The sequence below is a fragment of the Diorhabda carinulata genome, chromosome 4, assembly GCF_026250575.1.
Source record: "Diorhabda carinulata isolate Delta chromosome 4, icDioCari1.1, whole genome shotgun sequence".
Classification (NCBI taxonomy): domain Eukaryota; kingdom Metazoa; phylum Arthropoda; class Insecta; order Coleoptera; family Chrysomelidae; genus Diorhabda; species Diorhabda carinulata.
Window position 1 is genome coordinate 9,753,661 of NC_079463.1, and position 17,650 is coordinate 9,771,310.

The 17,650-nt window shown below is 32.5% G+C and overlaps 1 protein-coding gene across 8 annotated transcripts in view; it reads right to left on the minus strand.

Annotated features, from left to right (window-relative positions):
* Window positions 1-1,578: 1,578 nt before the first annotated feature.
* Window positions 1,579-17,650, minus strand: part of LOC130892214 (uncharacterized) — a 222,824-nt gene continuing 206,752 nt past the window's right edge. For 7 of the 8 annotated variants that reach the window (XM_057797452.1, XM_057797451.1, XM_057797450.1 and 4 more), the window contains 2 exons: window positions 15,403-15,559; window positions 1,579-10,520 (listed from right to left, as the gene is read on the minus strand). In XM_057797452.1, the coding sequence (XP_057653435.1) occupies window positions 10,291-10,520; window positions 15,403-15,559 (387 nt within the window). In that variant the 3' untranslated portion in view covers window positions 1,579-10,290. Of the gene's footprint in view, window positions 10,582-15,402; window positions 15,560-17,650 lie in introns of all 8 variants that reach the window. The other variant, XM_057797453.1, reaches the window with a different exon arrangement.

Consider the following 17,650-nt stretch of genomic DNA (forward strand, 5'->3'; position numbering starts at 1 on the left):
TTTATATACATATTATCAGTGAAACCCGCACACTCAGCATGAATCTACGTGAATCCCAGAAGCTCTCTATTTTTAGTATCACGTTTGTAAATTATTTTGTTGTTAAAATGTTTATACCTCATCTAAATACGTTGGAAGTGTTTTCGTTTAACAAAATACAGGATGAATCGTAAGTAATAATTCGGGAAAACAAACTTTTACAATATAAAAAATTCTGATGAAGATGTTAGTATGTAATTTCGAATGTTGTTGAGGACTCAAGAAAAGTGCACAAGCGTTTTTTAAAATAAGAGAATCTCAGAAAAGCTATTAGTTTCACCGAAAAAAACTTCATTAAGGGGAGAAAAGTGATGAAAATTAGATTTTCAGGAAAACCATTGCCCAGACTCAAAGACAGATATGATTTTCGGGGAATCTCCACAAAAAAATACATGATACCATGTGAATTTTTAAATACTTTTGCAGTTGTGATTTGCTTAGCTAGCGGTTTCAATGAATATCTGATTTCAATACCAGTTGATAAAAAAATTTTGGACTAACTCTTGAGTCTAGGCAACCAATCATACATAGTAGTGTAGAATTGATTGCCGAATTACAGGCGCGTCGATAATACTTTCCGTAGGAATCAAACAGCGATTTTAGAATGTAATTCTTTCAATATCTGGGGTTTTTCCTATTTCCTATTGAGCGATCGATAACTTATCATACTATCTAGAAGTACTTGACATTTGGAATTTATTAGCATCTATTCACTATGAAAAAGTCTAGATATTATATTTTTATAAAATTAAAATGTTTTTACACCCACTGTCCAATCCATCCTAGTTTAAACGCCAGTTTAATTGTTTATAAACAACTTCTGTAAGGAATGAAAGACCAAATATAAGGAGATGGGAAAGGATCTGAATAGCTGTAACCGGTTGAAAGTGACGCACAGAGCAAAACAAAGATTATAAATTTGATAGTCCAGTCCAGGAGTTTGAATACCTGGAAGTGACAGTGATAAACGTTTGGAGCCCCAAGAGGACCATTAAGATCAAAAAATATTTCAAGAGCCGCCAAGTTACGCATTTACAAGATAGTTATACAACCAACGGTGTCCTATGGCAGTGAGTGTTGGATCATGAACAAAAAAGAACAAAACAAAATAAACTTTTCGGAGGAGTGCGAGAGCAGAACGCGTAGAGAAAAATAACGAATGCAGAGATCGAAGTATTGTATGGTCAAGCTGAGATGGGATTTGTGGTCAGAGCCAAAAGACTCCGTTGGATGGGGAATATAGCTAGAATGGACGAAGACAGTTGGGTGGAAAGATCCTTGTTAAGGGGATAAGCAGGTAGAGAAGATTTAGAAATAATATGAAGAGAGAACTAGCATGAAGCAGCCATGAAGAAAAATAGAGGAAAGGCCTTGGGCCTATAAGGCCTGTTGTGCTATTTATATATATGAATAAAATGAACTTATATGGTTTTTGTTTTGAAATGTTGTCTCCCTGAGCTACAAAAAAGAAATAAAGAATCGGTGTGGATTTTTTTGATCTTAGTGATAGATAAAGGGATGAAAATAATACCGCGCAAGTAAATATGTACTGTGTTTATTTAAAGTCTAGTTTTGTACTAAATATATATAATATATAAGTACCCTATATAAAAATACATCACTCTACACACAGTTCAATTATAGACATCGTTATATGAGTAGTCTAAAATATGTTACGCGATTGACTACTAAACCATTGAAATTTTAATGTACAGTTAGTTATATCATCGAGAAAATTCGTTAAAAATTCTATCAATGGTCTAAATAAGATATACAAGATCTTTTATATCGAATCAAACCATATTTAAACACGTGGGATGAAGAATATAATTACGATATAAGATATAAGAATAGAAAGGTAAGTTTTATTTATTTTATTTTTTTCAGTGTATTATAGCAAAAGGTATTTTAATTATATTTTAAAACAATATGGTACAGGTAATTGTACTAGTGATAAAAAGGGTGTTGAGGTTTGAAAGAAGCTGAGAAACATCATATTGTATTTTAATTTTAATTATTCTATTCTCTTCACTAGATTTTCGTTTCTTAGACTCTTTTATGTTTATTTGTTGCTAAATTATCTTGCGTTAATCCATTAGGTCGAAACGACAATTTTTTTTACCTGTTGTTACTAATTTTCTATCAAAAGAGATCTGATATCAAGACAATTTAGCAATAAATATAAGGTGTCTCAAAAGAAACTTATTGCGTGAACGCAGCTATTCCAAGGCTTTTGAGAATTTAGGCGCTGTGTCATCGTGATTTTTACAAACATTGTAGAAAATACGTCATTTAAATGATGCGCTAATTATTAAAAGAGTCGAGAAGTTTGGAGAGACTAGATCAATACTGGATTAATCAAAATCCGGGCGTCCAAGATCTTTTAGAACGGTAGAAAACGTAGACCAGCCTGACATCCATTCGGAATCACGCTGTTAATTTAAATGTGCATAGATCATCATTATTTTGCATTTTTACACAAAGATTTGATTACAACATTTAGTTGGTGCAAGAATTGAAGCAGCCCCATGATGCTGGTCAGAAGCTTTACTATATAAACTAGATGATTAAACGGTTTCCAACGTTTACCCACATCTTATTTTCGGTTGAAGCTCATTTCCACCTTAAAAGACCCAAATAACAAAAATTGTCGTTACTGGAGCGTAACCAATTCAAAATACAAATATTAGAAACCCCTAATGACGTAAAATGACTGTATAAGGTGAGATGTCGGTGCGAGGAATTATTGATGCACAGTTATAATGAAAAGACTTCTTCGTGTCTGAACTGCAACAGGTTATAACCAAAGAATATTGTTCCAGCAAGAAGAAGCAACTCCACATACGTTCCAATAGAACTCTACAACGAATTAGTGAAATTTTTCCTGGTAAATCGATAACCAAGAAAGATCTCATAAGTTGGCCTTCCGATTTAACACCTATGGACATTTTCCTGCGGCGCGGTTAGATTTTCGGTTAATTTAATGTCCAAACAACGGGGCGAGTAGTTTAGTTTTCTAATACCACTGTATTAGAAAGTACACAACTTATACAGCATATGATTCAAGTTTGAGGAAGCCACGTTGTTGAACATGCAAGGCAAAGACCGTTCCATCTGCAGGCAAGGTCATGGCGTTGTTTGTTTGGTATGCGCCGCATTTGGCTAAGAAGAAAGTGTTGTTTCAACAAGACAATGCGCCAGCTCACACATCCGCTATTCCAATGGCCAAAAATAAATGAATAAAAATTTGAATTGCTATCTTACGCACTCTATTAGCCATATTTAGCCCTCACGGATTATTTTCTGTTTCCAGACTTGAAAAATTTTTTGTGTTTTCTTTGTTGGGCTTGGTACTATCCTTGTAAATAAAAAAAAAAGTGAAGTAACTATGAAATTTTGTTTGTAAATGCATTTATTATACGAAAAAGATTTCTAATATATTTAAAAACCGAATTTAATCTTCTAAAATGTCACCTTCCAAAATGAGAATGTAAATAGGTTGATTCGATATATATATATATATATAAATAGTTGAAATAGACAAACTTTCATTTCCCATATTGCGAATACAAATTGTAAGTAAGACACAATTAGAAGATTTAAATAAATAAAAGTTACTACTGCGTAGAAAATGAAAGATTTTTTTTTAATATAAGTACGGAATAATTTCGTAAATATATTTGATTGTAGTGACTACCATTTTCTTTTTTGGGGTTTGAAAACCATAATTTTGTACCCAATTATTCGTAGAAGCTATTTCACCTGTATTATCAACACTTTGTTATCTAGTTGGTATTTACGAAGTTACCTACACTTTTAAATAAAATTATTATTAAAACTAGAAAAACTTTCTAATATTTTTATATCACATTGTACATACACTGTACCACTAATAATTCGTTTGATTTCCATGAATAAATTCAGTTAGTGGAGACATTTAGAAGTACATAGAAAAGGTTATATTTGAAATAGTTTTTCCATAACGTTGATGGGAAAATAAAGAATTTATTTTTTAAAATATAAATAATAAAATAAATCGGCTCCTAATTATTAAGCATTGTATGTACTTTGATGTTAGATCGATTTTTCAATTTTAAAACAAAGAAGATTGAAAAAATATCATTTGAGAGCCACATTGTAGTTTGAGACAAATTTGTAGTAAATTATTTGTTATAAAAATGAATAAAATGAAACAAAGATATTGGCGGGTTCATAATGCAAATTCTAGAGAATGGATTTTTTGAAATATGTTCAGGGGTTCCCCCTGAATGTAAATCCACGTTTTATCGAATATCTAGCGAACCGCGCATCGTACGACAAAAATAGTGGAAATCATTTTTATGAATAATAATTTTTGCCATCTTTTTTATTTGGAAGTTTTTTTTGTATAACGCATAGGTTTTTAATTATAGTGCTCCAAACTTTTCACTATATGGTTTTTGCTAAATATATAGTTAACGGTTCATGATAAATAAAAAATGGTGGTAACTGAATTTGTAGAGAATGAAATTTCTTATAATTTTCATTAAAAACTTTTTCCATCAACCAGGCCCTTGGCATAATTATCAAAATTTTTGTTTCATTATATGATAAACAACGATGAGTTTCATTATCTGAATTAAATTGAAGCAGATTATATTAATTGAAATATGATGATGGGCAATATTATAAAAAAACTAGTTCATATAAAACTTGTTTATCGACTCCACTAATCACTATACGAAATATTTTCGTTTTCGATAAGAGAAGAAAAATATATTTACAGTCTTATCAAACTAAGCTCGATCTAATTCTAACGGAACAATATCTATTATTTGTCTTTGATGATAATTTTTTGATAATAAATAATTTACAAATATTCTCTCCTAATTGAGATTATATAAATGTACATATACACAAGAAAAAAATACATAAATTTAAAAAAAACCTGAATACAGTGTTTACCAACATTCACTACGCTATTATTGTATTTGATGCGTGTTTCGAATACAAATTTATCGTCTTCAGAGACCGTTGGTGGAGTAAGAAACATCACTTGAAAATGAAGTACAAATACGAGGTTTGTTCGGAAAATACGTATAAAAGTTGAATAATAACTTTCTTTCACAATATGCACTGCTGCTGTAACCATTCTCATCAACGCTCGAGTCAAAACGCTCTGCGTTTAAATAGGACTGAACGGTAGTTTGTTGAAACTTACTTTTCTTCACCTGCCGCCTACATGGACCTCTCTGTGGTCGAGAAACAACGCATCAACAAAAAATGAGATTTTTTAGTGTTTGCAACAAATCTACGTAGACAATTCTCTGAAGGAACCAACCGTTAACAAGAGGTTATAAAGGTTCTGAAAAACCGAGAAATGAGGGTCCAGGACGCCCGGCGACATCGAGTTCTGATGAAAACGGATTCGGGCTTGTGCAGATTAAGAGCTTCTCTCTGAAGCTTCGAAGCTCTTGACACCAGAACAGAAAGCAAAAAGGTTTTAATGTTTTGAAACTTGGTTGGAAGCAGATAAAAAAAACGACTTTCTTAATCAAGTCATTACCGGAGACGACTCCTGATTTTACGAATTCGATGTGTAGCTCAAATCTCAAAGCAAGGAATGAAAATCAAGGTCCAAAGTGAAGGAAAAGTTGATTTTTTTCTTTGATTGCAGGGGAACGGCTAAAAATGAACGGAAATTTTTGCCTTGAAGGATTGAGACGTCCCAGAGCTCGTGTAGCCAAAGTTAGAACGGATTTGGCACAAGGAAGCAGGTAGGTCTTTCAACACGACAAGACTCTCGATAATACTGTCAGATCACCCGATTTAGCCCCTTGTGACTTCTTTTTGTTCCAGAAATGCAAAATAGCGCATCGAAAGCGGCACTTTGGAAATGTGGAGGCCATCAAGGGAGAAACTAAACGGCAACTAAACGTAATCGTATAATTGTGAAAATGAAGTTCTATACGTATTTTTCGGATAAACCTCGTATATACATATCGATTTACAACGTTTTCCAACGTCTCCCAATCTCTAACCGATATTTAGTTCGTTCTTTCTCCTACAATTCCTTATCTACGCCTTCTCTCCAGCGTCGTCGTGGTCTTCCTCTTCTTCTTTTTTTTTGTCCACTTGAGATATTTTGTGTCTTACTCCCATTCTTGTCTTGGATTTAGCCACTGCTTTTCCCCAGAAGTTCAAGTAGAATATCGAAACTTCAAATAGAACTAGGGAACTAATAGTTTATAATTCTTTTAAACAAAACACCCTGTAATTTAGATTGGATATTTTGTGCTCAAAATTTAACAGTAAAAATGTTATTAATAAAAATTTTGGTATTATAGAAGATTATGTTGATTTTTAAAGTATTTTTGCGAAAATTGTTGTAGTGGTTAGTGAACTTTGTATTCAGTATCAATATAACCAACTTTGTACTGGTTATAAACAAGTTATAAACAATATTTTCAAAACAGATGTTAGTCTTAGGCATATGATAGAAATTTAGCAGCAGGGGGTTACCAAAACTTTCAATATTTTGATATAACAGAAAACTTTCTTGAAAATTAAGAGACTCACATAATATAAGACTATAAAAATGTACAGTGTTAAAATAACAAATAATTTTGCAATCACAGGAGTAACAAAACGAGCTTTTAAGGAAGGAAAAATAGACTAGAAAATAAAAATTTGATGAGGAAAATGTTTTCTTGTATTATATTTGCAAAATAAATTCGTTTTCCTTTTCAATTTTATTAGGTATAAATAAATTTAATATACAATCGACACCCTGTAGATATTAGATAGGACGTTTAAGTAGGTTTTTTTGTTGAAATAGACGGTACCAATATTAATAGATATATAAATAAATAATAATAGTTACATGCATTACAAATTACAAAATTTACAATCAGTACAAGAAATAAAATAATATTTTTATTATTATTAAGCTACATAGGTCAGGTACCAGTCGATTTCCCGTGGAATTTTGATAATCAATCATAACCTTCAAAATCTACCCTGTGCAGAAGGATGCTTTTCCCCTGGGGGTGAAAGCCACTCTAGCTTAGAGATGAGAATTTATTTCATCAAAATAATTTCGTAGGTCGATAGATTGACTAATTCCAAGCAACTTTTCTCTACAAGGTTTTTTTTCTTAAGTTGGCTCATTTTTCATTCATTTTAATGTTTTTCATGTATATCTTGTAGTTAATAACAAAACAAAGAGATCCATTTCTAAAGGACCTCTGTAAATTCAATAAAAACTGAGTTATTGCTCGTTGAAGGATGGCTATTTTTGGAGAACCTCGAAATTGAAAACTTTGTTGGCTCATTTTTCATTAAGAAAACGCATATTTTTTAACGTTTTTCATGAATATCTTGTAGTTAATAGAAAAACAAAGAGATTCATTTCTAAAGGACCTCTGTAAATTCAATAAAAACTGAGTTATTGCTCGTTGAAGGGTGGCTATTTTTGGAGAACCTCGATATTGAAAACTTTATTTATGTATTATTGATATGATCCATGTGATTTGATCGGTTTTGAATGCTTATTTAAGAAAAAATAATTGATTAAATTGACCACTGCATTTCCGTAATCTTGAAAAAAAATGAATTTTTCTCAAATAAACCAAAACCTATTCATATTATGACAAAATGTATTAAATACGAGTATTAATTTTAGAGTTTTTCTTACCAAAAATTTTGAGCCTTTTTAAATTTATGTATCATGAAAATTGAACGATATACATTATTCAAAGTTTGCATTCGCGTACCAACCAAACCCCTGTACCCTTTTCGAAACCGGGCGTTGAAAAAAGTTTTAACTGAAATGACAATGAAGTGCTTGAACTCCCCTACAAAATCCTTTTTTAAAACAGTTTCTAGCTTGAAAAGTCAGCTATTGAGTTATTGTCGAAAAACCAACTACTTTTTTTTTCAAAATTTCAGAGCACGATATTACAGCATTGGAAAAAGAAAAACGTGTAGCATATATAATCGAGCCACAGCAGGCCCGAACGAGAAGAGAAGATATTGATGAAATATGATAAATCAAAATTGTTTTTTATATTATTTTCTAAATAAAAAATTTCATTGATTTTAAAAAATTTTCATTTTTTTATTATTTCGGTAGAAAAATTTTGGTTATTGAAGGTGGGTTTCATAAGGGTTGAAATATTTAAAAAGCAACACTTCTTAAAAGTACTGACGAAATATTTTCAATTCGATATAAATACACTTTTGAATAATTTTTAATTATAAAACCATCGTTGAGATTATTTTTCAACTTTTCATATGATTAGGGGATGATTTTGAGGTGTTGCATGAATCATGAATCTGATTTATCATAAACGTGTCTGAGAATGTCAACTAATTTACTTCATTTTACCCGAAACATGCATAAAATCTGAGATTTTAAATGTTTTTTAAATAATGGGTAGTTTACACCCCCAAAATATAAATAGCCCGGTTCGGCATAGAGAAGACTTCGTAGAAGAGGGTAAGTAGAGCTTGAATTAAAATTTTCATGAAAATCGAGAAAAACCTGTCAATATTACTAACCTCAGAGAATTTTATTTGGAGTGGTTGCATGAGTACGATTAATATCATAAACTTGTTTGAGAACATCAACAAATCTACGAATAATTCATTCAAACTTTATTTTACTCAAATATATGCTACAATCGACACAGGGTAGATTTTGAATAAAGGGGTGAGTAGAGTTTAAAACCAAATTTTCATGAAAATCGACGTTGATTAAAAATATTCCACAGTTTTAACGTTTTTTACCGCTGGTTCCTGGCCTAATATACATATATTATTATCCAATTGAATTGGCAAGCGTTTGAAAATAAAATTGATTTTGAAATAATAAAAAAAAAATCCGGTTCCTTATCAATTCATAAATAAATCAAAATTGGAATGATGCAACCTCGCTATTATTTATATGATTTTACAACAAATACAGGATAAAAATTAATAACTTGTTGGTATATGTAGAATTCAACTCTGTTGATATATTTTTTGATTTTAAACAAAAAAGTTTCATTTAAAAAATTCGATTTATGAAACTTTCCTAATACGTACATCACTGTAATTATGGTTAATAAGTTAACAAATAATCGTAAATAGTTTGGCAACTTTTTCCATGAATAAAAATTGATTCCAAATAAAAAAAAAAGATCACATTTATACGAGGGTTGTACTCAAGTTTTGAGAAATGGCAACATTACCATCATAAAGTTTGACATTTTTAATGGCGAACTACTTAGAACGTGTTTCAAACGATTGTTATTTGAGTTACGTGAAATATTCATCTTGATCAACAAATATAATTAAATCTTGAAGATTTTCTATGACTTACAACGTGGATTAAATCAACAGCAGTGTGCAATCAAGTCGTGTCGACTTTTGGTGATGAAGAACCATCTCCTACCACCGTGTTTCGCTGGTCGCACTTCACAACATGGATTATGCGAAGGACGTCCAAAATCGGCTGTTTTTCAAGAAAAACATCGATGCTGTGCGTAAACTGGTATTGCAAGTTAATCATGTGACATATCGCGAGATTGAGGCATACTTGTATATTAGTTCCACTCGCATACATTCAATAGTCCACGAACATTTCGCTCTCGAAAAGATTTGTTCGCGTTGGATAACCCATAATTTGACAATCGCTCAGAAAAAAACGAGACAAATCCAACAAGAGTTGTTTGCACACGAAGCACTTCGAAGCAAATTGTGGCCAGTTTTTTCAGAATAACTGGACTTGTCGCCACTGTCGCAATGTAGAATGGTCAATTCCGATTGGTACACCAGCATTTGTTTGCCAGAAGTGTTCGACAAAATCAATGAAACCAATCGCAGAAGACGAATAATTCTCAACCACGACAATACGAGCTCACACATAGCAGTTCAACCCAACGATTTCTTATTATTCTCGCAGATCAAAAATAAATTACGAGGCCAACGTCTTTGTACATCTGAAGAAGCGGTTGATGCGTTCAAATCACATGTTTTGGAGGTACCTCAACCAAAACTTAAGTAATTACCCTCGTATACCAACAGTAAGAAATCGAGTTGTTTTCAGAGAAAAAATAGTTCTACAAAGTATCAAACAAAGAATGACCCATTAATGAATTTGGCGCCATTACAAGAACACGATAAACGAGTTCTTGTAGCGTTCGGATTGGATGGGATGGAACGTACCAAAACCAATAATTCAAAAAAGCGAGATTGGATCAATTTTTCTTATTTATAAAATCAAACTCGTTAAGTAATCACGCGTTCTACGTCTTCTTTAACTTCGTGAATTCCTTCTTCGGGAGTATCTTCGATTGAACAGCTCGTCGCACTCAATTCATCCAAAAAATCGAACGACGCGACTGCTTCTCTCTCTTTGGTGCCGTATCGAACAAAAAAATCCGATCTACCAATAATTGTTGGTCTGTAAATGGGCACACCAGCTCTGACGACGGCTAATTCGGGCCTGGTGGCGTTGGCTACAAGCATTTTTTCACACTGTAGTCTCCGTCATTGGGGTGCATGGTGCCGAAGTGGAAGCTTTAAAATCCCCAACATTTTTACTGAAATACCCTTGCTTTTTTGCACGGGTGCTGTCAGTTTGGGAGTTTTGCTTACTGATCAAAATCAAATGGAACGTTTTATTATGATTATTTTGGATACAAATGTGTATAAACAATAATCGATTAGAAAACAAATGGATTGAAAATCGATTTGTATCGACACTAGAAATGGATTGGGATGGAGAAAATTTGAATTTCTGAATTTATTCCAAAAGATAAACTCTGTGTATTCACATCAATCGAAGCCGTTAAATTATTCAACTTTACCCAATCCTGTACCCAAAATAATTCGATGACTTTATAAGTTTTCAAATAATTAAAGTCAAAAAAACTTGTTTAAAAAAAGTAATGAAAAATGAATGAATCTAATATACATTTTGTCACTATTTATAAAGTTCGATAAACGTGTTTAGTTTATTAATAGTCACACTGAGGATCTTTCTGAAAATTTATCTACGTTGCTAAATTTTTAGATATGCTTACAACACGTTTTTAAATAAAACAAACCGTGAAGACACATTGTACATTAATGTTTTAATTTACATCCATTGATAAAAATAATTTATAGCGTCAAAATGTTATATTTGGCATATTTTATGAAGAATGCAGGCATAAATCAGTAAACAAACTCATAAAGTGTAATAGAATGATATATAAGGTGTCTAGGAACTTGATATCAATATTTTGAAAGAGATTAAAAGTAATCAAAGTGAAGTTAGAATGTATTATCGTCTAAACTCTAGAAAATGATTATTAAATAGTGGACCCATGAATTCAATCTTCTTTAAAAGAAAGAACCAATTTTAAAACATCACAATTCTATACTAATTTTTTTTACCAGAAGATGAATACATAAGTGTTCGAATGCTTGGAATATATTGGAGTTAGTACACTTTGATGTTTAATTTTGCCATATTTCCACTTAATTCCGCTTTATTAGACCATTAATGATGTACTCATCTGAAGCAACGACACTATAAAGGAGAAATATTGAGAAGAACAAAAAGGAAGATAATCAGAACAATTAGTGAAGGGGAATATAGAATATGAACGAGCCGAGAATTAACTGCCGGGCTCAGCAGAGAAGATGTTGTAAAAAAATCAAAACCCACCGAGTTAAGTGATTGGGGCATGTATGGGGAAAAGAAACAAAATCTATAACATTCAATATGATACCATTGGATCGCGGTAGTAAAAAATCCCCATTAGGATTGTTGATCCATTATTATAATAATATTTTGATCTCTTTTATTTGCTCCCAAAATGTTGTCAATAAGTTTCTGTACACACTGTATACGTGACAAGTGAAATGTATTTAGAATATAAAAGATTATAGTGAAAATAAAACTGTGATACTATTTTTAGAACCGAAAATATATAAAAAAATTAAAATATTGACCATTCAGAATAAACGATATTATATAGTGATAGAACGTACTTCAGTAAAATGTTCGGGATTGCCGTGTTTTATTGACAATATTAAAAAAAATTATATTTAAACGTGCAGTTAGTTGAAGAAAAAAAAACTAAAAGAATCAATTTTTATATAGAACAGTAAGTGAATATGCCATAATTTTTTTACTTCACTCTTGAGTCAAACACTTTATCAACAAACCTCGTATGGGGCTCAGAAAAATTGGTAGCTGATGATTGCATTCGAGATCACGGAATAAAAAAAAATTGTAGAATAATTTGAAAACGTGTCAAATTGCTTATTTTTGAAATAATCGATGCGATTCGATTTGATTTTTTTTCCAAAACGCTTAGAAATGGGTATTGGGAATTTTCACATGCTAAGAAGTTACATAATCCGTACAGAATGGAAAAATACCCGCTTTAATTCCGTCAATATTGAATGTTAAATTTGTACGGGTGGGTGGGTTGTTCGGGATTTTTGTTTTTACAATATCGATTTATTTGAATTGTTATTAGTTTCCATTTTTAATTTGGGTATTCTATACAGTTTAATTTCATTATAAAATCTGCAATATCATTTAATAAAACAATTTCATCGTATGATTCAAATGAAATAGATTAACGTGGCAAATTTAATTTATACACCCAATAAAAATTGGGTGTAGTCCGTTCATTTAACATTATTGGCGGCATAATTCACAAAACACGTTCTGTACTTAAATTGATTTAAAACACTAAAGTAACGCTCTGAATTAATAAAAAAAAATTGTTAATGAAAATCTTGATATTATACTAATAATATAAGCTGTATCAAATACTATTGATATAAAGGATGTCCCAAAATTAACGCCATTTATGCAGTAAAATGTTCAGAACTTAGAATAAAACTGATCGTTTAGGGTTGGTCAAAATGGAGCGTTACACCATAGAACAATATGTTATTGAGTAAAATTTCAAAAATAATGGAAGCTTGGCGACCGCATTTCGAAAATTTCATAGAAAATATGGTCGGAATAGTGTTGGAACTTCATCAACTGGAGATGCCAAGCCCACTAATCGTCCAAAAAGAAGTAGTTTAAATGTCAATATCGAAGCAGTGTGTGAGACAATCCAGGAATCTCCAGTCGGCGTCGTGGACAAGCTCTTACTAAAGATCTGCAAATCCATGCTTAAAAAAATCAATTAACACAACAAGTGACCTCAACAGCGAAGAAAGTTTCTTGAATGGATTATCGAGCATCAACAAATTGATGCTGATGTTTTGAGCAAAATCGTCGTAAACGATGAAGCATATTTTAACTTAGATGGGTTTGTTGATCGCCAAAATTACTGCTTGTGGGGTCCTGAGAACCCACATGTATTTGCCGAAAAACAAACGCATCCACAACGTGACACTTTTTGGTGTAAATTTTGGGCTAAAAGCACACTTTTTTGAAAATTAGACTGCTCGATATAGCGACATTATAACACAGTTCTTTTTTCCCAAAATTGGATTAACTTGATGTGATTTCAACAAGACGATACAATATTCCATACACCCAATGATTACTTCAATTACTGCATTTAGTAGTCGTGTACTCTCTCTTTTCGGTAGTATTGAAACACCTAAATCTTTATCTTCATGGGGTTTATGTCAACAAGCCCAAAACCACGCGTGCATTAAAAGAGGAGATTCATAAAAACTTAACTACATTTATGCAAAATGATCATGGGAAATTTCGTTAAACGAATATTTTTGTATATGGAAAGCCATTTTTTCGATGTATTATTCCATAAATAACTATGTATTTTATGATTCAATAAAAAAATTACAATCAAAAGACTAATTATACTGTTTAATTCAAAGCTTGCGTCAATTTAGGGTCATCCATTATTAAATGTAATTGCATACAGATTTCAAGACATTAAGGGATTTTGTTACTATCAAGGAGACTTTGACAAAACCATTTGTTCACCCCAGACTTAAACTGGCAGAGGTGTATAAGTAAAATGATTTATTATATGCAAAATAAAACCATAAGAATGCATAATTTATACAAATAAAAACTAACATCAGTTTATGGAAGACAGGATTTAGGGTGAAAATATTTATCAGTAAAATGTAATGGTCAATACCTTTGATAATAACAAATAATACATCACTCAATAAGTCGTGTGACTGACACACAGATGGCACTTTATTGTCAAATCCATATGACGTTTATGAAGTACCAAATTTCAAAAGTCTGGGTGTAAAATTTCATGACTTTTCGATTAGTGATAAATAAGTGACAACGATTTAAGTGAAGCTACTTTTGTTATTTTCAAAAAAATTTTTTGTGTTAATTTATCATTGCTTCTTGATGAAAAAAAATTCTGGAAAAGCTTAGCAATGGATTCAAAAGTGTTATCCGGACTCTGCTCTATCGAAAAGAACCATTTGTAATTGATTTGCTCAATTGTACAGACACCGATGATGGTGAACGTTCTGGTCGTCCAATTGAGGTGGTTACTCCAGAAAACATCAAAAAAGTCCAACAAATTGGTTATATATAATCGTAAATTGGAATTGCGTGAGATAGCTGAGACCGTAAAGATATCATTTGACCATGAGAAAGCTTTTTTCAAAGTTGGTGTCGCCTTTACTCACAAACGATCAAAAACAATAACATGTTGATGATTCAGAGCAGTATTTGGCCATGTTTACATGTGATAAATCAGATTTTTTGTGTTCATATGTAAACAATGGATGGAACATGGATCCTCCATCACTTTACTCCAGAATCAAAACCATCATCATCTGAGTGAACTGCAGCCAGTAAACCAGGTCCGAAGCGTCCAAAAGCACACCAGTCAGTTATGGCTTCAGTATTTCGAATATTTTCCATCGACTATCTCCAAAAGGGAGTGACAATCAACAACGAATACTACATAGAGTTGTTGGATCGATAAAATGTAAATATCAAGGAAAAACGGCCTCATATATCAAAGAAAAAACTACTGTTTTACCAAGACAATGCACCGATTCACAAGTCGATGATAACGATATTTAAATTCAAAGAATTACATTTCGAATTGCTTCCTCTTCCAGCGTATAATCCAGATCTGGCCCTCAGTGACTACTGGATTTTCGCTGATCTCAAAAAAAATGCTTGCCGGTAAGAAATTCATCTCAAATGAAGAAGCAAGTGCTGAAACTGAAGACTGTTTTGAAGCAAAAGGCAAATCCTTCTACAAGCACGGCATCGAGAAGTTAGAGAAATGATTTTTGCAAAAAATGTGTTTTTCTCAGTTATTCACACGACGTATTGAGTGATGTTATACGTATTTAAATGTGATAAAGAGGTAACTTGTAACAGCTTATATTAAATAGCAGTAAAAAATAAACACCTAGATGCAATACCTTTTTTCTGTCGATGATATTTATGAATTTTATGTAAATGTCCGTAATCCGGAGGATCTTCCGTCGAATCACTAGCTACGCTACCTCCGCACGAAGACGTCGGAGAAGAATCGCTCGATACTGAAGCCATCATTACGTCTAGTAAATTAGCTCTAGCCTAAAAACGCACATAATTTCAATTTTCTATGTGTAGAGTGATTAAAAAAAGTCGAAAAAATTCTAAAAGTACAACTTGTCAAAATTTCATCCATTGTTACAACCACTAAAATTGAGCTAGATAAAAAGGCAAATACGAGGATGGTTCAAATATAGACAGGAATTTCACTATAAAATATTTTACTATTAAGTTATAGAGCTGACATATTTTTTTGTAGATAGTATCTGTCGCACTCTATACACTTTCGCCATCTATTCCAAAGCTTTCGGATGCCATTGTCGTAAAAATCTGTCGACTTGTTACGTAACCACTCGACGAAGGATTTTACCTCCACATTGTTTTCAAATAGCAGTTCACCAAGTGCCTCTTTCGATGAATCAAATAAATAATAGTCGCATGGCGACAAATCCGGACTATAAGGAAGGCGTTTCGGTGTTTTCCAATCAAATTCGTTCATCGTTTTGTTCTGTAAACAGGATTCACCATGTTTTTTAAGAGATTACTACGATACAGTGCGTTCACCGTTCGTTGTTGACTGAGAAAATTAACAGCAATTACTCCTTTTATGTCCAAAAACTCTAAGTAAGTGACGCATCTTCGTCTTTCTTTCTTTACAGAAGACGCGTGGAAACTTCCCTGCTCAGAAATCAGAAGTCTGGCTGAAATTTTGTCGTAACCGAGCCTTACATAAATTTTTTGATCGATACTACCTACGCTGTAAGTAGTCATATCGCTTATAGTACTGCGTCGGTCTTTCTTTACCGCACTGACGTTCTCATTGGTAAAACTTGTTCTGGGAGAAGGTTTGCCACCATTTTTCGGCTTTTCATTTACTTAAGTCTTGGAATTTTCGATAAATTTTCGCGAATTTTACATTATATTATGGTTATAAGTACTCTAAAAGCAAGGTTAACCTAACCTAACCTAAGCGGTCCCGGCTGTTATCTACGCTTTGTAATGGACCAGTCTAACATCCAGTGCAGCCACTTTGACGATACTAAATTTATCGCGCGTTCATTTCAAAATAGTATTAGTGAGATAAGGTTTGAAATTGGATAAAGAACAACAATGCCAATTTCAATCAAAGTTTTAGTCGTAAATAAGTTGGAATTTTTGGAGCCATTGGTAATCACAATGAAAAACACTGTTTACACTACCACTGCAACAACACTGTTTGACGTTCGTTTCGATAACCAAATTATCGCCTTAAGAGACAGTTTATCTTTGTTGGAGCTACCCACCTCGTACTTGGTCAAACACAAGACAACAACAATGGACTTATCGTTTGAATATTCATTTCAAGGAAATGGTTTTGATTCTTTATTTTGACTTTGACGATCAATTGTGTGTGTAGTAGTTTTTAATTATACTGTCAAAGGTTCGATTACTTTTTTAATTTGAATTTAACCCAAGAACCTTCAGTCTCCGATATTGTGAGTTTTGGTATAGTGGTAGTGTATTCAGTATAAAGTTTTAGATTGCAAAAATTCAAAGTAATGAAGATGAAGAAGAGTGAAGCTCAAAATAGGAATTTTATTATGCGAAGCTCGGGTTGGTATGTTATTAAACGGACTTACGTTACATGCGTGAGGTCCTACGAATCTAATATACATCGTTGAAACAATTAGATCACATAGAATCCCAGCTGTAGCTGCATCATTCCCCATATCTTTGACTGATAAATTCGTAAGTATGTATATAGATATTGGGATGTCATATACATTGTAACCCAAAGAATCTTGTTGTGGCACTGGTGATCCTCAGTGTTTACAGTAGATCTATCAATCCAACTCTTTTTAGTTCAGAAAGTGTAATGTCTGTAGCTGCCAGATACTTTCGTCTTTTATTCCATACGCTACCAGTTGTAGCATTTGGGATTTCCATAGTGTCTCATACTTCGAGGGAATGTGGAGGTTTCTTCTTCTGCGCAACAGAATCTGTACGTCGCATTATCTGCTAAGTCTAACATCTTCAGGTGTCTGTATTAGTAGATTGTTCTTACTATTCTTTGGTAGAAGAGTATTTGCCTGTCTCAACCTCTGTAGATTGTCCCAATAATTGGTTTTACTCCTAGCTACCTTATTTTCTGGG